This window comes from Salmo salar, chromosome ssa03 (genome assembly GCF_905237065.1).
Source record: "Salmo salar chromosome ssa03, Ssal_v3.1, whole genome shotgun sequence".
Classification (NCBI taxonomy): Eukaryota; Metazoa; Chordata; class Actinopteri; order Salmoniformes; family Salmonidae; genus Salmo; species Salmo salar.
In genome coordinates this window covers 21,360,425-21,385,339 of record NC_059444.1, presented here as the reverse complement: position 1 = coordinate 21,385,339, position 24,915 = coordinate 21,360,425, and the positions used below count along the sequence as shown (strand labels likewise).

The following is a 24,915-nucleotide window of genomic DNA, read 5'->3' as shown; positions in this document are numbered from 1 at the left end:
TCTGACAGTTTGTGCAGAAATTCTTCGGTTGTGCAAACCTACAGTTTCATCAGCTACCCAGGTGGCTGGTCTCAGACGATCCCGCAGGTGCTGTACAAATCTTTTTTCCCATGCTGGCGCTGCAGACTGCTGTATCGGTCTTGCTAATACATGACTATTAAAGGCCCAGTGCACTACTTTTGTGAGAAATGATTTTTCTATTAATATATATATATATTTTCTTCCAATTTTTCAGGGCGTGCTGCAGAACCCTCTGCACTAATACTTCTCATGGCTATGGCCACACCTGTCAGGTGGATGGATTATCTTGGAAAAGGAGAAATGCTTACTAACAGGGATGTAAACAATTTTGTGCACAAAGTTTGAGAAAAAATGTTTTTTTGTGCGTATGGAACATTTCTGGGATCTTTTATTTCACGTAATGAAACATGGGACCAGCACTTTACATGTTGCGTTTAAATGTTTGTTCAGTGAAGCAGGCTCTCTAATTCCTTTACCACTATATCTTCAGACAGGGTTGGACATCGTTCATTCATCACTCAAAATTAGACTAGAGGTGAGGGTTGCAAAGGTCAACGCTTATAGCTATATCCGTCAGTCCATGTTCGTGAAAGTGTGTATGTATGAGTTTGTGAGTAAGTCAATGTATGCATGACATTTCCATATGCAACATTTATGTTTTTCCTGTATATCTATATTATGTTGCCTCTACTCTGACAGTGTTTTCTAATTCTTCAATACACAGAGAACACTAATAGCCTGTATACTGTCTCTCCACTTATTTCCCTTACACAACAGAGTCATATTCACTAGGCACCAAACAAAGAAAACATACTAAAACAGGAAGGGACTTCCAGACTTTGTCCTGTAAGAAATGCTTGTTTTTGTTTTCTGTTGCAAAACAGTTTGCTACGTTTTGATACGGTTCGCATTAATGAATGCAACCCTGTAGACTTGCTGGGAATAGTCCATTGTATGTAGTGATCTCTACATTTACTCTGACATCAACATCCAAGGAGTGAGAATGGATTTTTCTGTCACCAAGGACAACAAACATATAATCCTGCTGAATTCTCTCCGCAACATGCAATCTGGTCTCAGAGAAAGACGTATAATACTATATGTCCTCCAAGATGTATTATAAGTTACGTCATCCAATTCGTATGCTATTCATTGTATGATCAGGTAAAACATATACTATACGTCCTCTCATTCCTATGATATTGTACAACTGCTATTCCATTCATAATGTAACCTAACGTTATGTATCATACTAAATTAAGGAGAACGGATTGAAGTACCAAATCTTACAAATTTGCTTTGAGGCCAGGTTGATATTTTATATATATTTTTGATGTACTCTTATGCTTATGCTGAATTCTCTGCCTAAATTATTCTATCACTAGTTTCTGTCAACCATGAGATCTGAGTACTTTACCAATAGCATATAGGGCCAGTGAGGGTTGGATCATTTTCAGATGAACAGGGCTCTGGTCAAAAGTAGTGCACTATTTAGGGATATGGTGCCATTTGGGATGCATCTGAACAGTGGATCAATAAGGTTGAGTAGGAGCTGACTCACTGTTGTGGTTTTCCCATGTGAACACCAAACATCATCCTTGCAAAACGAATTCAGAAAATAAAAATGATGATTAAAATATAAAAATAGTTAAATTACAATTTACAGTTAAGGAAAAATATCTACATACAGTATGTACAGGTATTTTCAAATGGATTAAGAATTTCTCATCTCTGGCAGAGTGGTTCTTTCTTGTATCTGCACTTTCATTTATCTACCAGAGGAGGGCAGTAAAGACAATGGCATACACTTATTCAGATGTTACACGACCCTGTTGTTTCAATGGATTTAAAAATATATTTTTATTTAAAAAGGCAAGTCAGAACAAATTCTTATTTACAAACCCTAACCCAAACCACGCTGGGCCAATTGTGTGCCGCCCTATGCGACTCCCAATCACAGCTGGTTGTGATACAGCCTGGAATTGAACCAGGGTCTGTAGTGACGCCTCTAGCACTGAGCTGCACCACTCGGGAGCCCTAAAACAAACAAGGTAATGATTATGGCTGCCCCATGTGTACTTAAATGTTTAATAGTCTGTACAATTACTTAAAAAACGAATTATATAAATACAGAAATCCTGCCTACGAATTGAACAACGAAACAACATCCCTGTCCCAGACAACTATATCTAAATGTAGGCATACATTTAAGATGCATATACCACAACCCCATTCCATGAATTAACCTTTGACCTACTAGCATCATCACCCACTTACATGGGGTAAGTTGTTCCAAGAGACCACTTTCTTTGGACAAGACACACTACAAAAGTATGTGGACGTTCTTTATCCCACCCCAGCCAACGCTTGGCATTGCCCATGGTGATCTTAGGCTTGTGTGTGGCTTCTCGGCCATGGAAACCCATTTCATGAAGCTCTCGACGAACAGTTCTTGTGCTGACAGATATACGGTGTAGCTGAAATAGCCAAATCCACTAATTTGAAGGGGTCCACATACTTTTGTATATATAGTGTATGTTTTCAAAACTGTTTTTTTTAAATTATTTCCAGGGATACACAACATACTGAAATATATGTTAATATCTTTGTTAGAAAGAATACTATATTTTCCTTGACGGAGTGATGCTGAATGTAACAAATGGCTCTCCCCTACACTCAAAACCGCATGAAGGCTTTGGCAAGGATTCAATCCAAGGCACGTTGTAGAGCAGCGCATTGTGTTTGACTTTTAAATGTAATTTACACTTGAGCTGACATCCACAGCATTGTTGACAGTAGGTGGCCTTGCATTCACCTCAACTTTTCCATCACTGGCCTCCTGTAAAACCTCTCCTGACATTTACAATGTATTAATTTAGCAGACACTGTTACCCAGAGTGACTTACAGGAGAAATTAGGGTTAAGTGCCTTGCTCAAGGGCACATCAACAGATTCTTCACCTAGTCGGCTCAGGGATTCGACCTTTCGGTTACTGGCCCAACGCTCTTAACCGCTAGGCTACCTGCCACCCTGGTGGAGGAGTAATGTTCCTTTGTTACCCTCAGTTCTCCAAGTGGTCTTAGCTTCTGATGAGTCGGGGCATGTCAATCTTGTCTGACTGTTGTTTGGGAACCCAATGAAAGACCGTGTGAGCTGAACAACAGTGGAGTGCGGCCATCATTGCTCTTAAAGGTCAACTAACTGGCATTCATTGGATCACCCATTCTAATTCTGTTAGCTAACACATACAGTGAACACATTCTGTTTGTAGAGCTGAAAGTGTGAAGTCACAACAGCAAAATGCAATGTAGCCTATTATTACATTTTGGGGAAAAATGAATTTAAGTGTATGTAAAGAGTAAATCATTAGTTGTTGAACTAAAAAGACAGCACTCCCATTGTTTTTATTTATACCTATGTAATTATATGCAAGGCAGCAACACAACAATCTACTTTACTGAGCATCTGATGAGGAAGAAGAATCACTGGAAGAGCTTGAGGATCCCCTTACTTCCTGCAGGTTGACGTCATCTAGGAGCCTATCACGGGATTCTGCGCTATCATAATGCTGCTCCAGGAGTGTTGCGTCTACCATGGTGGACTGGCCACGCCTCCGACCACTGTACATTGGTGAGGGTGTAAATTGGCGTGACACTACTACTGGGTCTCCCTCTAACCGCCGAGAGAGAGGGACGGAAGATGAACGGGAGATGTGGTTGGGATGAACAAAGCGCCCGCTCCATGGAGCCCCCATAGGTATGGGGTGAAAAGGCGGTTCAATCTTTGCAACCCTCCGCGGCAGCCTGCTCCCCTGCAGTGGTTGGGCAGCCACCCTAATGCGAGTCTCATCATTTATTCTGACTCTTCTGTGTGAAACGTCACCATTTGGGTTACAGTTCGAGGTTGGTTTGTCAATGTGACTTTGTCCTCTCTTGAGGACAGTTTTGGGGGTGTTGTGGTTCTGGTTGTACAGGGCTTCCATGTCCTCCCAAACCCCACCGTTCATCAACCGTCTGCCCTTTCTCCTGGTCCTCTGTGTCACCATCCATTGCACAGAGCACACAAGATCTGCCAAGTTCAGTAGCAGAGACAGGGAGGCAGCCCCCAGCATGAAGTTGAGCATGATGGTCTTCTCTGTGGGACTGGATACGTAGCACTCCACCATGGACGTACAGGGGAATTCATAACACTGGAAGCTCCTGGGGACAGAGAAGCCATAGAGGTAGTACTGGCCGGCACTGAACGCTGCCTCCAGCAGAATCCGCAGTATCACATCCAGAAGATAGGCACTTACAAAGTTAGGTGTTCCTTTTGGTAGAGCGTGTAGAGGGGTACACAGAGTGCCTGTTCCGGTCTGACTTCTGCTTCCAGAGAAATAGTTCCCTCTGATACGGAGCGTTGACGATACTTTGTGGATGATATAAGAGATGAACATCAGGTGAGGGAGACAGAGCGTGATCAGTTGGAACAGCCAGAAGCGGAAGAGGGAGAGGGGAGCGAAGCCGTCGAAGCAGATGTTGGTACAGCCTGGCTGGATGGTGTTGCACACAAAGTGCTCCTGCTCGTCCCGGAAGAGGGGATAGCCAGAGAACAGGAGGATGAGTAACCTCAGGACCATCAAGATCATCCATGTCTTCCCTGCAGGAACAGCAAATCAATTAAATATTCACTCACACACATTTAAACATTTACATTTTGGTCATTTAGCAGACGCTCTTATCCAGAGCAGCTTCCAGTCAGTGTATTCAACTAAGGTAGGTAAGACAACCACATATCACAGCCATTGCAAGTAAAACAAACATTATTTTAGTGTTAGATACTCTTGGGAAAAAAGCTTAATGTTAGTAACATTAACTATCCCATACATACAGCATCTACAGGCTCATTTACATACAGTACAGTATGTCCACATGGCGGAAAGGAAAACCTACCCAGAAAAGTGACGTTGTGATTGAAAGTAATGAAGAGTATTTCCATTAGGCCCGTCTTCTCCATGCTAAAAACAACAAGCAGCTCATCCCATAGAGATCCTGTCTGTAGACCTTGATCCAATCCAGATTACTCAGCAAGGGTCCATTTCAGTCCAATCAATCCAGTTCAGTTCAACTCAATCAATTCACTTTGATTCAATTCAGTCCAATTAAAATCCAAGTACCTCGTTTGGTTGTAGAGAAGTGGCTCCGGAGTAAGTTCTCAGTTCCCCAGAGTGTATGTCTACTAGACTATAGATGTCTCTCAAGTGTTATAAACAGCTCTGTGATGCCAGGCAGGGTTCTCTCTCTGCTATTATTATCACGTCCAAATCATGTTACCATCAAACCATTGCTAGGATATTTCAGCAAAACACACTGAGCTAAGACAACTGGTCGGGTCTACATAAAAGAAGCATAGTGATTATAGAATGCTATTCAAATTGAGGTTACCAGGTTAAAGGTTATAGGACAATAATGAGAATTGTAGCTTTGTGCCCAAATGGTGGTGATCTTGGCCTCCTGTCCATTAACCTCAATATCCAGGCTTCCTCACATACGTTCGGAAATAGCAGAGTTATTAATGATACTTGGCGTGTATCCCAAATGGCACCCTATTTCCTATATAGTGCACTGCTTTTTACCCGAGCCGTATGGGCCCTTGTCAAAAGTAGTGGATTACATAAGGATTGGGTGCTATTAGGACGCAGTTTTGGGGGTATGGTAACGCGAGTTTACATCTCCATGAAGCCATTTTAATGGTCATGTCAAGACGACAGCTGCTACATGTTGGATATGTAACAGTATGGCTTCTGTCCCTCCTAGCACACAGCTAACTAGCTCGCAACTCCACATTGGCTACAAATAGACTGCTAATAGGGGGATTTAGTGATTAGCATACACACATGATCTAACAAGTTCTCCACATATAAACATAAATTAATACAACAGTCAGACAAACGCTTTGGAAATAAGTGTATTTTACACTTTCATGTGTTGTCCTCTTGGATTTCTAAACTGTACAAATAGTTTTCACCCAAAAATAAATGAATCAAAATCAAAAGACATGTTCTTTTATTACAAACATGGATCAACGCCTCCATATAAATATTTCAAAATTAAGTTAATGATCGCATCATCACTTTAATACTTGATTATGCACTGTACAAAGTTTAATTTCAAAATAATTCATACAATTGTAGTGCTTCAGTTGTCAGTAGGGTCTTCTTGACAATGATAAAAACACAAATAAAAGTTGATCATGAATATAACAATATTAATATATTTATAAGACAAAATCAAACTGTATAACGTTTGGAGGAGCTATGTTATATAGAAGTTGGCTCAGTGTTCAGGTTTTTGTTCTTAAACAAATAAAGAAACATTGTAGCTTAAAACATCGAGTTCTAAAACAAAAACACAAGTCATGCTTCACACGGTGTATCAAGTATGATAACCCATTTCTATCCTTTCAATGGTCACCTTCTTGTCAATATAACCTACTTGGAATCCTGTGGATGACACATTCACAGTAGCTAAATCACTCACATATACACTACATGGCCAAAAGTATGTGGACACATATTAATCATGGGCATTAATTTTGGTCCCCGCTTTGCTGCTATAACAGCCTCCACTCTTCTTGATTAGGCCTGGGTCTCAGTCGGCGTTCCAATTCATCCCAATTGTGTTTGATGAGGTTGAGGTCAGGGCTCTGTGCAGGCCAGTCAAGTTCTTCCACACTGATCTCGACAAACCATTTCTGTATGGACCTCGCTTTGTACACGGGAGCACTGTCATTCTGAAACAGGAAAGGGCCTTCCCCAAACTGTTGCCACAAAGTTAGACACACAGAATTGTCTAGAATGTCATTGAATGCTGTAGCGTTAAGATTTCCCTTCACTGGAACTAAGGGGCCTAGCCTGAACCATGAAAAACAGCCTCCACCAAACTTAACAGTTGGCACTATGCATTCGGGCAGGTAGTGTTCTCCTGGCATTCGCCAAACCCAGATTCGTCCGTTGGACTGCCAGATGGTGAAATGTGATTCATCACTCCAGAGAACACATTTCCACTGCTCCAGAGTCCAATGGCGGTGAGCTTTACACCACTCCAGCCGACGCTTCGCACTGCGCATGGTGAGCTTAGGCTTGTGTGCGGCTGCTCGGCCATGGAAACCCATTTCATGAAGCTCCCGACGAACAGTTCTTGTGCTGACGTTCTTCCAGGGGCAGTTTGGAAATCAGTAGTGAGTGTTGCAACCGAGGACAGACAATTTTTACGCGTTACGCACTTCAGCGGTCCCTTTCTGTGAGGTTGTGTGGCCTACCACTTTGTGGATGAGCCGTTGTTGCTCCTTGATGTTTCCACTTCACAATAACAGCACTCAAAGTTGACCAGGGCAGCTCCAGCAGGGCAGAAATTTGATGAACTGAATTGTTGGAAAGGTGGCTTCTAATGACGGCGCCACAAGGAAAGTCACTGAGTTCTTCAGTAAGGCCATTCTACTGCCAATGTTTGTCTGTGTGCTCGATTTTATACACCTGTCAGCAACAGATGTGTTTGAAATAGCCGAATCCACTAATTTGAAGGGGTGTCCACATACATTTGGCCATGTAGTATATCATTGATGAATGCAGATTTGAATATAACATTCTGAGTATTGGGATGTACAGTAACTAGGGAGATATACTAGTGGAAAGGTACCCACTGGGAACAACGTCTATTTCTTATTTACATAAAAAGTTTAGGTTATAAGTTCAGTGAAAAAGAATACTTTTTTCAAATCCAATCAGTTTTCCACATTGATTCAACGTCATCACATTGAATTTTTTTGTTGAAATTATGTGGAAACAACGTTGATTCAACCAGTTTTTGCCCAGTGGGTAGTAAAGTCATATGGTCAACTTGTTTGAACATGAACAAAATAATTGTGTTCATTAAGAACTAAATGTTTCTGGAATTTGAATGTAGATCTCCAGTAGAAACGCCTGCACAGCTAGAATGCTGTTTTACCTGATCAAATACTGTCTGCAGGTACTTGGGTTTGGTCGGCTATAGCAGTAGGCAGTGAAAACAACCTTATGAACACAAAATGAATAAAAACCCTTTCACTAAAAGCTACAGAACCATGTCCAAAGGCAACCAACTGTCTGTCGTGCCACACCAGCTTGGACAGTCTAGGACGATGATCCTATTCATTAGTGCACGCCATAGCAAAACGTTTTCAATGGAAACCGCGAAAAAACATGTTTCTCAATGGACAAGTTCAGGTCGTCCACCTGTTTCAGTCCTTTTTCTTTTGTTTGGTACGACCCAGGAAAAGAGGTCAAATGTCACTGAAATGTTGTTTTCTGACAACTTCTCTGGTTTGCTGCTACAACGCATAAAGCTAATGTTGCCACAGTGATGGTTGGCTGGCTACTTCTGATGGTCTTGATGGTCACCTGGCTGCTGCTGTCCACAGGAAACTGTGATGTCATGAGATCTCTTATTAACAGTCATCTTTGTGTTGTATCACAAAGCAGCTTTCATTTTTCTTTCTCTTAACAGTCAGTGAACTACCAGTCCTGTAGAGAGCTCTTCTGTGTGTTACAGGAGCGGAGGCACTGTGAAGGCATCTATCTGTGACAGGGACAAGGTCGGTCTGTCTATCCAGGTTAGGGTTGCAGAATTCGGGTAACTTTTCCAAAATTCCCAGGAATCTAGACTGGATGATTCCCGGAATCAGCAGGAAATCTGGAATCCTCCAATCAGGTATTCTGGAAAACCTGGGAATTTTGGGAAATTTACCATGCTAGCCTCAGGCCCAGTCTCAGGCCCAGTCTCAGCCTCAGGCCCAGCCTCAGGCCCAGTCTCAGGCCCAGCCTCAGGTATGGTCTATGTTCCTGGTTGTTAGGAAAGGATGGCAGGGACCCATCGCACCCCGACCAGATTGTCCACGCTCGCTGAGCGCTTCTTGGCAGCTCTCCTGGCATCCTTGTACTTGTCGTCACATAACCTTGAGATCGCCTGCAGGAGCAACAAACATGATGAATCGATAAACAAACTCGCTTGAACGGAATTGTTACTGCCCTTCGGGCATAGACTAAAAGATGTAGAAGATGTAGTTAAAGTGTTAAACCAAGACTATTCAGAGGATCAGCTGCCATCAACACAAGCCATTTTCAGATCAGCCATTGACACAAAGTGCTCTACAGTAACCCGGCCTACCCTGTACTGCATAGCCTCTGCTTTGTCTTTCGGACTTGGCCGGGCTACTGTAAAAGCACCTTGTGACAGCTGCTTATGTAAAAAGGGCTTTCTAAATAAATGTAGTTATTGATAGACAGCTAGATTGAGTGGTGGCTCACCTCTAGTCTCTGGGCTTTGACCTGGCTCAGGGGCTCCAGAGGGAAGCTCAGGTTGTTGGTCTCTGACAGTGAGCGCAGGTCAAAGTAATACTTGGCATAAACACTTGACGGAACGTTGATGTTGAACTGCAAAAGCTCCAGAAACTGACGCTCCAGCTCGTTCCTGTTGAGAAAAAAGGGAGAATATATGTTTTTCACAACAATTGATGGCAGTCATACAGAGACGGCTCACTGTCCTAGAGATCGACACCAACATATTAGGGCCACGTATCCAAAACATCAGTGTAAAAACAAATTGTTGAATGTACAGTACATGGTTTTGATTTCACAATGTGGTCCAGTGTCAGACCTACAGGAAGTCAGTAAAGCTTTAAGTCTGAGCTTTTCAGAAAAACTGTGTACACACTAAATGTGAGCAGCAAAACAGGTCAGCTAAAATTAGCCAGCAGAAGAGTCCCTATTGAAAATAACATCCTGATTTATTTTCTTCTTACATGTCCTCCACGGTGATGTCTTTGAGGATCTGGCAGTAGTCTACGTTCCAAACAGCCTGGTCGTCCCAGACCTTAGAGGCCAGCAGAATGGCTCCCAGGACCATACGCTTCCAGTTCTCTGGGCCAATGTCTATCTCTGCATACGTCAGCAGCCTCTCAACGTACACCTGAAAAACACAGTGGGAAAATGAATACTAAAGTCATGAGGTAATTGAGGCAATTAACTTTGTGATATTTGCTTCCCAAATAACACCCTATTACCTAACTAGTATGTTCATCTCCTGATAATGCGTGGCACACGCAGAGCCATATTCAAAATCTGACCCGTATCTGAAGCTTGATTCATACATTAACCTTCTGTGAACTCCCTCTTAACCCACCTCTTCTCACCTGAGGCACACCACCCCCCATCCCTCCTCCATCCCTCACCCCTACTCCCATAGAGCCCCACACCACCCCCTATCCCTCCTCCATCCCTCACCCCTACTCCCATAGAGCCCCACAGAGCCCCCTATCCCTCCTCCATCCCTCCCCCCTACTCCCATAGAGCCCCACACCACCCCCTATCCCTCCTCCATCCCTCACCCCTACTCCCATAGAGCCACACACAGCCCCCTATCCCTCCTCCATCCCTCCCCCCTACTCCCATAGAGCCCCACACCACCCCCTATCCCTCCTCCATCCCTCCCCCCTACTCCCATAGAGCCCCACAGAGCCCCCTATCCCTCCTCCATCCCTCACCCCTACTCCCATAGAGCCCCACACCACCCCCCATCCCTCCTCCATCCCTCACCCCTACTCCCATAGAGCCCCACACCACCCCCTATCCCTCCTCCATCCCTCACCCCTACTCCCATAGAGCCCCACACCACCCCCCTATCCCTCCTCCATCCCTCACCCCTACTCCCATAGAGCCCCACACAGCCCTCCATCCCTCACCCCTACTCCCATAGAGCCCCACACAGCCCCCCCATCCCTCCTCCATCCCTCCCCCCTACTCCCATAGAGCCCCACACAGCCCCCCATCCCTCCTCCATCCCTCACCCCTACTCCCATAGAGCCACACACAGCCCCCTATCCCTCACACCCTCCCCTCACTCCCACATAGCCCCCCTCAGCCCCATCCCTCCCTCCCCCCAATCACACACAGCCAGTCCATCCCTCCTCCCTCCCCCCTAATCGCACACAGCCCCCCATCCCTCCTCCAACCCACTGACCCCCTCCCTCACCCCTATTCCCACACAGCCTCCCTACTCCCACACAGCTCCCCACAGCTCCCCTCCGCCCCCAGGGCCCTCCTCCCTCCCTCCCCCTACTCCCCCTCAGCCCCCTCCCAGGATGACCTCCTGAGAGAAGACAAGGATGTGTGTAAATTGAAGACAAGACCACAATGTTGGTGCATCGAAATGTCACTTGGTACGTGGAGAATGTGCTTCTGTGATTCTGACGTTTACTCTGCTCTGGCTGCAGACCATCTGTGTGTTCCTCTGGCAGTAGAGTAGTAGTCCCAGGCCTTTTACTGTACGCTTGTGCAGTAGAGGACACAGTGGCTAACTGGCTTTGGCCCCTGGCGGTTGGCCTAATTTTCCTCCACTGTTGCTCATGTCAGTGACTATCACAGGCTCTGAAACTGGCTGCCAGCCGCCCACAGACACAGGCTAGTTAGGAGGCTTCTGACAGATTTGGCCTGCATCTCAATTCCCTATATAGGCCTTGGTCAAAAGAAGTGCACTAAATAGGGAAAAGGGTGCCATTTGGGAAGCAACCACAGGCTAGTTAGCAGCCTCTGACAGACTGACTCACATGGTGATCAGCCTGAGACAGGAACACTCCAAGCCCGTGTCTGACCGAGGATAGACAGACAGACAGTAACCAACAGGACACCAGTTGATCAAACATAAAAGGCTGTAGCTAAAGGGGAGAGAATAACTTGGTGGACAAGAGTTCTGTCTGCCCTGTCTGAGAAGGTGTCAGACGAGTTGAGAATTAACTTTTCTAAAAATATATAGGTCTAATTTATGACACCTCTGATGAAACAAGTTTGGTAAGCTACCTGGTCAAAAGTAGTGCACTATGTAGGGTATAGGGTCAGGTGCCATTTGGGACGCAAACAATGGAGTCAACCAGTCCCCCTCCTTTACCAGTGTAACAATGGCACATTCTGCAGTGAGCTGAGCAGCGCTGAACAGCGTCCGGACGAAGCGGTAGATCTGTTTCTGCTCGGGGTCGTGTTTGTCATAGTCAGACGGCACTTCAGATTTCTAAGAGAGTAGAAGAACATGATACGAACATGGTCACTGTATAAAAACTAAATGGATAGATTTATACAAAGGCACACACACACACACACACACACACACACACACAGTGGGTCAATATGAACACAGGAACTGATTGCATTGGCTGTTACCGAGAGAGGGTGAAGCTTCTCGTCAAAAATGTCTTGCCGCATTCCTCCATCTGTGTCCCTGAAACAGGTCATTCAGGAACGCTCAAAGGTCAAATGTTTTACTGGACTGTTACACTAGCTAACCAAACTCTCCATTCAAGGCATTGCTTGCTCAAAGTGATAGGGTATTCTTACCTATTCTTTATATGGTAATATATTGCAAGAGATACACTGTAAAGAAAGAAGGGTAGTTGTTAAAGCATTTGTCACAACTAGTACTTTCTGTCTGTCCCATTGGTCAACCCATGTAAACGGAACTGGGACATACACTCACCATTTGATGGTGAATTTAAGATTGGGCTGACTGACTGTGTTGTCATCCAGGAAGATGGTGGAACAGGAGCTATGTTTCCTTCTAGTTGATCCATGCTACAATAACAACATAGAATTACAAATACACATCCCTATATTGCTGCAATTATAAAAGCTGACCATTAGTCGAGGGCATGTTGTTACTAGAGGGCATATTGATACATTAAATAAGGTTTCTACTGAGGCTACCTCCTCAAATGTAGCATGCGTTGAACATGCATGGCAAATTAAGAGATAATTGTGTATTCACTATTTAAAGATTGCTAATCATTGTCAATAATGCAGAGGGTCCTTCACCTCTAACATGTTACCATGAATGATGCAAGTCGGCCCTAACTATATGAATTTAACATGATGTCACATGAGTAGCAATGAAATGGATCCATGGAGGACACACATAAATCATGTTGTACCTTACCTTTGACTCGTCAATGTGTGTTAACTTGTAAAACAATATAAGGAATTACCATGGGCAATTCATACATGATTATGAATCAGTTACAAAGACTAACTGTCCAATATAAGGAAATAATATATTAGCCTGAATCTATATTTAATACGTATTGAATACTCACATGATTGATGAAGAGGCTCTTTCTTTTTTCACGCACTAAACAGAGATAAAAAGAGAAGGATTGAGAAAGGCTTTAATCCTTTGTTATCAACATTGTCCTAGAGCAGCGGGATTCAAAGTCGGGGTCACGAACTGCAGTGGGGTCGCCAAAATGAGGTTGTTTTTTTACAAAAAATGAAGAGTACAGGTTATTTTATGGGACAATATACAAATGTTTTGAGAAAGATACATTTTGAAAAATAAAATGTTATTGAGTAAATGTATTTATTGGTTGATAAGAGATGAAAATGTAATGAGTTGAAGGTTATTTGTTGATGTAAAAATCTAAATGTACAGATTTTAAGGTTTTGTCATTAGATTTTGGATGGGGTGGGTTTGCGAGAAATTCGTGCCCAAAAAATGGGGTTCCCAGAAATTCTGGTGAAAAAAATGGAGTCCCCGCTGAAAAAGTTAGAATACCACTGTCCTAGAGATTGCGTAAGCAATAGAAAAAAGCACAATGGTAGATGAGTTTCAGCATGATCAGCAAGACATTCTGCACTGAAACAGCAACGCTTCTATGGACCCTACATGCGTTATTTGCAACATACTGTACAGCAAGAAGCGTATCAAAGTGTGCACAAAGAGGACAAAGTGGTTAATATCACACTATCAGAGATGATTCATTATGGTTAGGGCTGGTTACGAACAGAGAGTATTAGAGGCAGACATTACTCCACAGCTAGGGGGAAACAGAAGCACTCAGTATTACTGTACATATACACTACTCACCATTTTTGCTAGACAACTCCACTGAAAAACAACCAAAAGCCGTCTACTTAATTTACCTGTTCAACTCAAACACACAACTATCACTGGCTCTCACATAACAATAGTATGTATCAAATGTAGCTTCTATCCTGGACAATTGTGTCACTTAACCTGCTATGCTAATACTGTCTTGATACAGTATAACATAGCTAAGCATGACTCAAAGTTCCTAGAATCACTGTGGTGTTCTAAAATCCTTCCTAGTAAAATGGAAAGATTTATCAGTGAAAAACAGTGTGATAGGATGAGAATCCCTGAGGCTGTAGTACTTCTAGGGAAACACCCCAGGGCAAGGCATACATTACCACACAGAGCTGAGCTGTCTGTGTTCACTGGAAGCAGTCTTGTGATCTGGGAATATCCTACTTTATAACAATACAGAGGTTATACTGTATTGCCAGTATCCATGAGTTTTCCCTGATAAACCTGTGTTTTTCTTAGTCAGGTCACATGGTCAGGAAAAAACCCTGCTCCGTCCCCAATGGCAACCTGTTCCCTATGTAGTGCACTATTTTTGACCAGGGTCCATAGGGCTCTGGTCAAAAGTAGTGCACTATGTAGGGAATAGAGTGCCATTTGGGACGCAGCCCTGGTTTTAGTTTTAGCTAAAGGCCTGAACGTGGAGTACAGGGCCTACCAGTATGCCCATGTTAAATGCACCTGTTGAGTGACGTCAAAGATTCGTCATTGTTTATTGATTGATTGAGAGCCACTCACCATCCGTCTGAGATTTGCTGAGGAATATTGTGCTGGCCCGAGGATGGTCAGAGGGGTTGTACTCCATGTTCAGCTCTGAGAAAACAAAAACAATCAATCACTCTGTCAGTAACTGAATAGAACACCCTATTCCCTTCACTTTAGGGCCCTGGTACAGGGAATAGGGTGCTATTTGAGACACACCTAAAAATTAACCTGTCAGATCAGATGTGTAGAGTTCCTCAAGTTACAACACACATGTTTTGCAAGAGAGAAAAACACCCTCTTGTTGAATATGAAAACATTTCATTGTAGACAAACACATGCAACTTACAACTGACCGCCAAAATGTAGGGGTGAGATGACATCATTTCAAAGGTTACATTTATGCCCAAGGTTTCTCTCTCATCCATGCATTGGCCTCATTGTTAACTCATCCAGCCAGTATATGGCATCAGACAAAACATAGCCACATGCCTAATTCACACAATAGGGCCAAACCGAGGCAAACCAAGCCGAGCTGTACTGGGCTGGCCTGATTACACATCCACGATAGTTGCTGGAAGCGTACTGGAAAGGACAATGTGAAAAGAAAATATCCAAACCAGCACAGTACAGTTCAGATGGACTCCATACACAGACAGGAGGCTATATGTGTCATACATATAGAGCTGTTGTGAAGGAAGTTGTTAAGGAGATGAGTCTGTGTTTATACAGGACCTCCTGACCTCACCTACCTCAACCAATCATGTCAATGTGGAGCTATACGGAGCCCTCTGCATTGTTACACATTTTGAGAGGCACACGGTAGTGCGGTATGAAGCTCAATTTGGCCTCTGCATGCCTCCGGAGGCTTCGCAATTGCGTCACACCATCAATACGGAGCCTCCGACCACATTTTCGGATCAAGCATAAATTGGCTCTTACCTGCCGACGGTGATTAATAATAATATATAATTAAAACACAAATTAATAGTTTTTCTGAAAAACACAGGGGACACAGTCACACAGGCTATAGGAAATGAAAGAGTGAGCAGCCTTAACAGTGAAGCGCCATAGGATGCGTCCCAAATGACAGCCTATTCCCTATTCCATAGTGCACTACTTTTGACCAGAGTCCTGTGTGTTGTTTTTGTTATCTGCTGTCCCCTCTAGTACTCATATATAAATTGTTGTTTGTTTCTCTTCACTCTCACAGAGACACTGAAGAATGATTCATGCTTTGTGATTCAGAGCATTATCTACATCACGGCCAGGGTATATGAGCTACGGATGGGCGTTCATGTCTCACATCAAACAAATAGTTACACTCATATGCTATAGTATGGTAAATGACCCTGATGGAGAAAAAGGTACTGAAGGATACTCATAAGCCACTATAGCTACCTTTAATTTGGACTGTGTATCATAATGAAGTCTCCATGATAATGTCTGCAATGTGTCAAAATATACATTTGATACCATTGAACGCTACTCTAGCCATCACGGAGTCACTTTTCCAGAGGCAACAGCACCTCAACAACAACACCTCAACAACACCTCCACAACAGCACCACAACAACACCTCAACAGCACCACAACAACACTTCCACAACACCTCAACAACAACACCTCCACAACAGCACCACAACAACACCTCAACAGCACCACAACAACACTTCCACAACACCTCAACAACAACACCTCAACAACACCTCCACAACAGCACCTCAACAGCACCTCAACAGCACCACAACAACACCTCAACAACACCACAACAACACCTCAACAGCACCACAACAACACTTCCACAACACCTCAACAACACCTCAACAACACCTCAACAACACCAGCTCAATAACACCTCAACAACAACATCTCAACAGCACCAGGAAATTGGGGTTTCATGCTCAAACAACTGGACTATAGGTACTACCTTAAATAATAGAACAGAATAAACTCAAACCACAAAGCTAAGCCAACTTCCTACTCAAGAGTGAGAAAAGTCCCTCAGATAGCCTTGTACTGAAATGAAGTACCTTGAAGAGCCTTTTTTGGTCAATTCTGAATAAAGAACTGCCAGGAATGCAGGGAGGTCCTCTAACTCCCACAGTGGCCCAAACAGCACCCTATATAGTGCACTATTGGGCCCTGGTTAAAAGTAGTGCACTATAAAGGGAATAGGGTGGCATTTGGTATGCACACAGCCCTACTGTATCCCTTCCCCTGGCAGGCAGACCCAGACCCAGCCAGTAGATTACAGAACAATATACCACAGAACTGGACACTCAATGACAAGCTGCAAAGGAGTTGCTATGAGGGGTGTTAAAAAGGAAAAATATGCTTTCTGCCTCGTGTCATTTATTCATTCTTTTTTCTTATCATCTTATTTGAATACAACAAATGGCTACTGTGATGGATGGAGAGACCTGGGGGTGCTGTTGCTGCTGATGAAGAGGTCTGAGGTGTTAGTCAGCAGCAGAGGGATATGACCTGGCGGCAACCCAGACAGAGAGCATGTTGGGCTGGCTGTAGGTCAACTGACCCGGAGGGGTGTGCCAGAGCTGAGAGAGGCCCTTTTGGTTATAATTTTCGTTAGCTCGCTGAGACGTGGGGCAACTCTAAATGGACTGACAGTGTGGATTAGTCTTGCATAAAACACGGCCATTCCGTCAATTTAGCACACTTATGCAACAGAAACCTGGGTTGTGTCTGAAATGGCATCCTATTCACTGTATATTGGACTACTTTTGACCAGGGCTAACAGGGCTTAGGTCAAAAGTAGTGCACTAAATAGGGAATAGGGTCCCATTTCGGACACAGACCCATAGTATTACACTGAGAGACGTTTCAACACATTCAGAAATTAGGACCAGGAGTTATTCAGAGGTAATCCCCTGACAGAAACTAATACCCTGCAGTTCTACACCATGGACAAGGTACCAACATAAGTATCTTTTCTGTAGAGCAGGTTAAAGTACACAATACAGTAAATCCATTAACCTTCATCCATTCATTTTATATGCAATCAATCAATTTCAATAAAAGATCGTTCACACTTAATTTTCCCCTTTCACTTTGCAGTACACAGTGGGTTGCATCGCAAATCCCTAGTGCACTACTTTTGACCAGAACCCTAGGTGCCACTTGGGACACATTCCAGTGTAGATGAATTGGCATCCTCCCTGACAGCATGCAGACAGGAAGGATATGAGAGCTCAGCATTTTAATCCATGCCTGTTGATGCCCACTCACTACTACAGAGCACCACCACAGAGTACAGACTCGATCCGGGACTCGAGCGGGTCCGGATCCAGAATTCTAAATAATGTCAGAGGTCTGATCTGATTGTCAAGGGTCTCAGGTATGTGTAATTTTAACTGACTTGTCCGGAAGGGACCGTACAGATCAGAACGAGACTGCTGCAGTGTATAAAGAGAGAGATATTTTATCATTTATACTGCTCCTCTTGCTTTTCACGAGAGTGGAGCTTGTTGTTGGCCAATCATGAGTCATCAAAGCGGCAATAGGCTACGGTCATAGAGCCTCGCTCAGTGTGTAGCAGAAATGAGGAGATATCTAATCAATGGAATTAAAATGATGGAATTAGAAGTTAATGGAGGATACAACGACCAGGAGCCAACAGGTAGGCTGCTACTTAATATTCTGAATGGAGTTGTCATTTGTAACTGTAGGATGAGAAAGCACATGCACTGCAACCTCAGTTAGCCTAGCTAGCTAGCTTAACTAGCTTCTCCCGGTTTGATGCAGGCCAACACATGTACTACGTAAATAGTATTTGATGATAAATAACCTAGCTATGGCAGCGATTAGTCTACTATAGCACGAGTCGGCTTGGTTAGTTGCGGTCTCTCACTCCCTCCTCCCCGTGTCACTCGCTCACAGTACGGCCCCTCCCTGCCTGCTAGAGCGGCACCTCTCTCCCTCTTCCGGGTCTCTATATTTAACAAATGTATTTATGCATATCTGGTCCAGGTAGGAAAGCCCCAGGTCCATTACGGAACGGATCCAACTTGTTGGTCCCATGAAGACCTCTATCACAGAGCGCTACCAGAGAGAGGGGAAACAGCAGCCTATGCTATCACAAAGTATGCAGCCACACCCATCTCTGGGCTCCATGAGAGAGAGTCACCTGAGACATGGCTCAACACCACTGACAACTGAACTGACAGAGAGATAATCAGCATCATAGGTCTACCTCTTTCCCTCTGTCTCATTCTGACACTGTCCTTCTTTTCTTACTCTGAGTATAATTCTGTTGTCAGACAGCAGGTTGTCAAGCAGTAGGATCTAATGCAGCTGAGACACCATCTGTGGCCAGCCTGCTCCTTCTACAGCAAGGAACAAACTTTTTTTGACAAGACCTTGCAACCATGGTGAGGTAAATACCTGTCTATTTACGTAAAATTACACTGATTAACGCTTTAGTCATATCACAGTTTACTTATGTCGCTGCCTACTCCAGACGACTCATTTTTCAAATTATACTTAACAAAAATATAAACCAACATGCAACAATTTCAAAGATTTCACAGTTCATATGAGGAAATCATTCAATTGAAATGCATTCATTAGGCCCAAATCTATGGATTTAATGACTGGAAATAAAGATACCTCCAAAAAAAAATGGGCCTCACAATGGGCCTCAGGATCTCATTGCGGTATTTTTGTGGATTCAAATTGCCAAGCGATAAAATCCAATTGTGTTCATTGTCCATAGTTTTAGCTTGCCCATACCATAACCCCACCATGGGGCACTCTATTCACAATGTTGACATCCGCAAACCGCTCGCCCACATGATGCCATACACATGGTCTGCGGTTGTGAGGCCGGTTGGACGTACTGCCAAATTCTCTAAAACGACGTTGGAGGCGGCTTATGGTCGAGAAATGAACATTCAATTCTCTGCTTACGGCTCTGGTGGACATTCCTGCACTCAGCATGCCAATTAGATGCTCCCTCAACAAGAGACATCTGTGGTATTGTGTTGTGTGACAAAACTTCACATTTTAGAGTGGACTTTTATTGTCCCCAGCATAAGGTGCACCTGTGTAATGATCATGCTGTTTAATCAGCCACACCTGTCAGGTGGATGGATTATCTTGGCAAAGGAGAAATGCTCACTGACAGGGATGTAACAAAAAAATAAGCTTTTTGTGCCTATAACTTTTCTGGGATCTTTTATTTCAGCTCATGAAACATGAGACCAACACTTGACATGCGTTTATAATTTTTGCTCAGTGTATATATTTATCTTTATTTGGAATGGTAAGCCAGACAAAATTAAATGTGCTTATTTATATAATGATTCTGAGTTTGGGGGGGATAAAAAATATTAAATGTTAAAGCATTAAACCTCTCACTAAAAGCTTCAGTCATACTAAAGTTATACTTAAACCCAGGGGTGCAACTTTTACTGGGGACAGCCTACCCACATTCTGGGAAGGCTGTTTTCCGGTTTCAGACAGCTGGATTTAGGACCGCACAGTCACCAGAGCTTGCAGACAGGCTGTGTGAAGGCAAAGCTTCTGAAAGGCTGGCGTATAGGACAGGCACGGAAGAGATGAACAGAGGCAGCTGCTGTCTGTGTTGTGCTTTTTCTCTGAGTTGTAAAAGCAAGCAGAGCAGAAAATGGCTTCTCTTTAGTTGACTAATCTAGCTGGCAAGGTAACTGCTGTTTGACAGAAGGAAAAAAAAATATTCCTAGTTCTGAGCTAGTAGTGTAACTGACATGTTACGTTAGATAATGTTTCATCCCCTCTACTAGCTAACTAGTAGCTACCACAGCCAGTTCAGCTTTAGCTAGCCTCTAGCTATATGTCAGGTAGCAGTATCTAACAGCTGTTGTTATATGGAAATGTTTTGTAGCCTTTTTGTCCTGTTTCAACAGAAGTAAATTTGATGATGTACCATTAGCTAGCAGAGCTAGCCAAAAGATGGGTAACGTTAGCTAGCTAGCAAATTTTAGCTATTATTTTTGCCTCAATCACACTAGACCTGAATCAAACGATGAAACCAGTGTCCAAACGATTAAAGACCGATATTCTGACGTTTTTCAGCACAATGCGAGTTTTTATTAGTCAGTATGGCAATGTAACATTATTGATATGTCAGTTTCCCTAGCTAATTCCCTATTTTTCCCACTGACACGGTATAAACAGCTCTACAGGCTTCACTGTCATGGTGCGCAGAAAGTACACAACACTATGCTCATCATGTCTTAGCAGGATCAGATGGTGACAGGTGTCCCAGCAGGATCAGACAGCCAGGGAAGACCAGTCTACAGAGCACAGGTGAATTTTGCATTATATTATAACAATCAGTGAATGGATACAAAGTTCCATCTTGAGTTGATGGGTAGACTACAGTCTGGGATCTGGGAATAATGGTAATTTCAATTGTTGAAGCATTGATTCTATTCATGGCTAATACCATGTATAAATGTACACCAATGTAATTCTTTGTCATGCCTCATCTGAGCAGGATCAGATGGTGACAGGGGTCTCATCGGGATCAGGCAGCCAGGGAAGACCAGTCTGTGACTGAGCTGAGGTGAATTGTAGCAGACAACATTTTTCTCTGTGCAGCAAACACTGGACAAGCAAAAAGATTGAAAATATTGTAAGACCGTCTGACAAACCTCTAAAGTTGATTTCCAAACTGTGTCAAGGATTGATAAAGGCTTTTCCCGATGACACAAAACATGTCAAACTAAAATGTGAGGAAGACTTGGGAGACGCTATTCATGATGACGAATGGTTGTTATGTTAGAATGCCCAATCATGTTCATATAATCTCAGACATAAATTACTGCAGTTTAAGACCATGCATAGAATGTACTACAGTTGAAGTTTACATACACTTAGGTTGGAGTCATTAAAACTCGTTTCTCAACCACTCCACAAATTTCTTGTTAACAAACTATAGTTTTGGCAAGTCGGTTACGACATCTACTTTGTGCATGACACAAGTAATTTTTCCAACAATTGTTTACAGACAGATTATTTCACTTATAATTCACTGTATCACAATTCCAGTGAGTCAGAAGTTTACATACACTAAGTTGACTGTGCCTTTTATTTTTTATTTTTTTGTATTTAACCTTTATTTAACCAGGTAGGCAAGTTGAGAACAAGTTCTCATTTACAATAGCGACCTGGCCAAGATAAAGCAAAGCAGTTCGACACATACAACAACACAGAGTTACACATGTAGTAAAACAAACATACAGTCAATAATACAGTAGAAAAATAAGTCTATATACAATGTGAGCAAGTGAGGTGAGATAAGGGAGGTAAAGGCAAAAAAGGCCGTGGTGGCAAAGTAAATACAATATAGCAAGTAAAACACTGGAATGGTAGATTTGTAGTGGAACAAAGTGCAAAGTAGAAATAGAAATAATGGGGTGCAAAGGAGCAAAATAAATAAATACAGTAGGGGAAGGGGTAGTTGTTTGGGCTAAATTATAGATGGCCTATGTGCAGTGATCTGTGAGCTGCTCTGACAGCTGGTGCTTAAAGCTAGTGAGGGAGATAAGTGTTTCCAGTTTCAGAGATTTTTGTAGTTCGTTCTAGTCATTGGCAGCAGAGAACTGGAAGGAGAGACAGCCAAAGGAGGAATTGGCTTTGGGGGTGACCAGAGAGATATACCAGCTGGAGCGCGTGCTACAGGTGGGTGCTGCTATGTTGACCAGTGAGCGGAGATAAGGGGCAACTTTACCTAGCAGGGTCTTGTAGATGACCTGGAGCCAGTGGGTTTTCATTTACATTTTAGTAATTTAGCAGACGCTCTTATCCAGAGCGATTTACAGTAGTGAATGCATATATTTCATGCATTTTTTTTCTCCATACTGGTCCCCCGTGGGAATCAAACCCACAACCCTGGCGTTGCAAACACCATGCTCTACCAACTGAGCCACGCGGGACCTGGCGACGAGTATGAAGCGAGGGCCAGCCAACGAGAGCGTACAGGTCGCAGTGGTGGGTAGTATATGGGGCTTTGGTGACAAAACGGATGGCACTGTGATAGACTGCATCCAGTTTATTGAGTAGGGTATTGGAGGCTATTTTATAAATGACATCGCCGAAGTCGAGGATGGTCAGTTTTAGAAGGGTATGTTTGGCAGCATGAGTGAAGGATGCTTTGTTGTGAAATAGGAAGCCAATTCTAGATTTAACTTTGGATTGGAGATGTTTGATTTGAGTCTGGAAGGAGAGCTTACAGTCTAACCAGACACCTAGGTATTTGTAGTTGTCCACATATTCTAAGTCTGAACCGTCCAGAGTAGTGATGCTGGACGGGCGGGCAGGTGGAGGCAGCGATCGGTTGAAGAGCATGCATTTAGTTTTACTTGTATTTAAGAGCAGTTGGAGGCCACGGAAGAGTTGTATGGCATTGAAGCTCATCTGGAGGGTTGTTAACACAGTGTCCAAAGAAGGGCCAGAAGTATACAGAATGGTGTTGTCTGCGTAGAGGTGGATCAGAGACTCACCAGCAGCAAGTGACATCATTGATGTATACAGAGAAAAGACTTGGTCCAAGAATTGAACCCTGTGGCACCCCCATAGAGACTACCAGAGACCCGGACAACAGGCCATCCGATTTGACACATTTTACTCTATCAGAGAAGTAGTTGGTGAACCAGGCGAGGCAATCATTTGAGAAACCAAGGCTATTGAGTCTGCCGATGAGGATGTGGTGATTGACAGAGTCGAAAGCCTTGGCCAGGTCAATGAATATGGCAGCACAGTATTGTTTCTTATCGATGGCGGTTACGATATCATTTAGGACCTTGAGCTTGGCTGAGGTGCACCCATGACCAGCTCTGAAACCAGATTGCATAGCGGAGAAGGTGTGGTGGGATTCAAAATGGTCGGTAATCTGTTTGTCGACTTGGCTTTCGAAGACCTTAGAAAGGCAGGGTAGGATAGATATAGGTCTGTAGCAGTTTGGGTCAAGAGTGTCCCCTCCTTTGAAGAGGGGGATGACAGCAGCTGCTTTCCAATCTCACGAAAGAGAGGTTGTACAGGCTAGTAATAGGGGTTGCAACAATTTCTGCAGATAATTTTAGAAAGAAAGGGTCCAGATTGACTAGCCCGGCTGATTTGTAGGGGTCCAGATTTTGTAGCTCTTTCAGAACATCAGCTGACTGGATTTGGGAGAAGGAGAAATGGGGAAGGCTTGGGCGAGTAGCTGTGGGGGGTGCAGTGCTGTTGACCGCGGTAGGGGTAGCCAGGTGGAAAGCATGGCCAGCCGTAGAAAAATGCTTATTGAAATTCTCAATTATAGTGGATTTATCGGAGGTGACAGAGTTTCCTATCCTCAGTGCAGTGGGCAGCTGAGAGGAGGTGTTCTTATTCTCCATGGACTTTACAGTGTTCCAGAACTTTTTTGAGTTTGTGTTGCAGGTAGAGGTCGGCCGATTAATCGGAATGGCCGATTTAATTAGGGCCGATTTCAAGTTTTCATAACAATCGGTAATCGGTATTTTTGGCCACCGATTTGCCAATTTTTTTATTTTATTATTTCACCTTTATTTAACTAGGCAAGTCAGATTTAAGAACACATTCTTATTTTCAATGACGGTCTAGGAACGTGGGTTGACTGCCTTGTTCAGGGGGGATTCGTTTTTGCAACCTTCCGGTTACAAGTCCAACGCTCTAACCACCTGCCTTACATTGCACTCCACGAGGAGCCTACATGGCAGGCAGACTACCTGTTACGCGAGGGCAGCAAGAAGCCAAGGTAAGTTGCTAGCTAGCATTAAACTTACCTTATAAGGGAGACACGTGATGCCGCGGAGCTGAACAGACGTTGACAAACCGAGCTCTTGAAATTTATCCTATTATTACCTAAATAACAACGTTGAAACAATATTCTAACATCGGCTGATAAATTGTCAAATACTTACCTTCCCAAAGAGCCATGGACCTCCGACCGAGAGGCAAGAAGGACGACCAAAACGTCGTTGAATCCCAAGACAACGATAACACCACAGCTAGCAAGTTTAGCATTAGCCCTCATATCTCAGACGACGGTTCCAGACTATTGCTCTCGGCAGCCTCGCAAGAAATTCAGGATGGTAACAAAGGTCTTTCTATGAAAATTGACAAGAAATCGGCTGAACTCCATTCTTCCATCGACGACCTGAAATCCTCCATGAATGATCTCCTTCTGAGAACGACTGAGGCCGAGATGCGCATTAGCACAGTTGAGGACACCGTCGCTCGACATGAC

General features: G+C 43.6%; 2 protein-coding genes across 5 annotated transcripts in view; both read right to left on the bottom strand.

Moving 5' to 3' along the window:
• Window positions 1–3,406: 3,406 nt before the first annotated feature.
• LOC123741619 (gap junction Cx32.2 protein) lies at window positions 3,407–6,783 on the bottom strand. The gene is made up of 2 exons (XM_045714633.1): window positions 4,953–6,783; window positions 3,407–4,659 (listed from the first exon to the last, which is right to left on the bottom strand). The coding sequence occupies exons 1-2, from the start codon at window positions 5,014–5,016 to the stop codon at window positions 3,476–3,478; spliced, it is 1,248 nt and encodes a 415-aa protein (XP_045570589.1). The 5' UTR covers window positions 5,017–6,783; the 3' UTR covers window positions 3,407–3,475.
• Window positions 6,784–7,747: 964 nt separating this feature from the next.
• LOC106599493 (cyclin-Y) overlaps window positions 7,748–24,915 on the bottom strand; it is a 39,087-nt gene continuing 21,919 nt past the window's right edge. Inside the window, exons 3-13 of one of the 4 annotated variants that reach the window (XM_014190761.2) lie at window positions 14,700–14,774; window positions 13,944–13,964; window positions 13,174–13,208; window positions 13,017–13,040; window positions 12,561–12,655; window positions 12,422–12,457; window positions 12,248–12,305; window positions 11,979–12,098; window positions 9,838–10,004; window positions 9,344–9,506; window positions 7,748–9,002 (exon numbers count right to left, since the gene is read on the bottom strand). In XM_014190761.2, coding sequence (XP_014046236.1) covers window positions 8,886–9,002; window positions 9,344–9,506; window positions 9,838–10,004; window positions 11,979–12,098; window positions 12,248–12,305; window positions 12,422–12,457; window positions 12,561–12,655; window positions 13,017–13,040; window positions 13,174–13,208; window positions 13,944–13,964; window positions 14,700–14,774 — 911 coding nt within the window. In that variant the 3' untranslated portion in view covers window positions 7,748–8,885. The remainder of the gene's footprint in view (window positions 9,003–9,343; window positions 9,507–9,837; window positions 10,005–11,978; window positions 12,099–12,247; window positions 12,306–12,421; window positions 12,458–12,560; window positions 12,656–13,016; window positions 13,041–13,173; window positions 13,209–13,943; window positions 13,965–14,699; window positions 14,775–24,915) is intronic. The other 3 variants (XM_014190763.2, XM_045714631.1, XM_045714632.1) reach the window with 3 other exon arrangements.

Excerpts from the sequence above, each read along its gene's own strand:
- LOC123741619 (XM_045714633.1), bottom strand. The coding sequence starts at position 5,016 with ATGGAGAAGACGGGCCTAATGGAAATACTCTTCATTACTTTCAATCAC. Across the intron at positions 4,660-4,952 it reads TCACAACGTCACTTTTCTGG|GGAAGACATGGATGATCTTG; the intron begins GTAGGTTTTCCT and ends CTGTTCCTGCAG.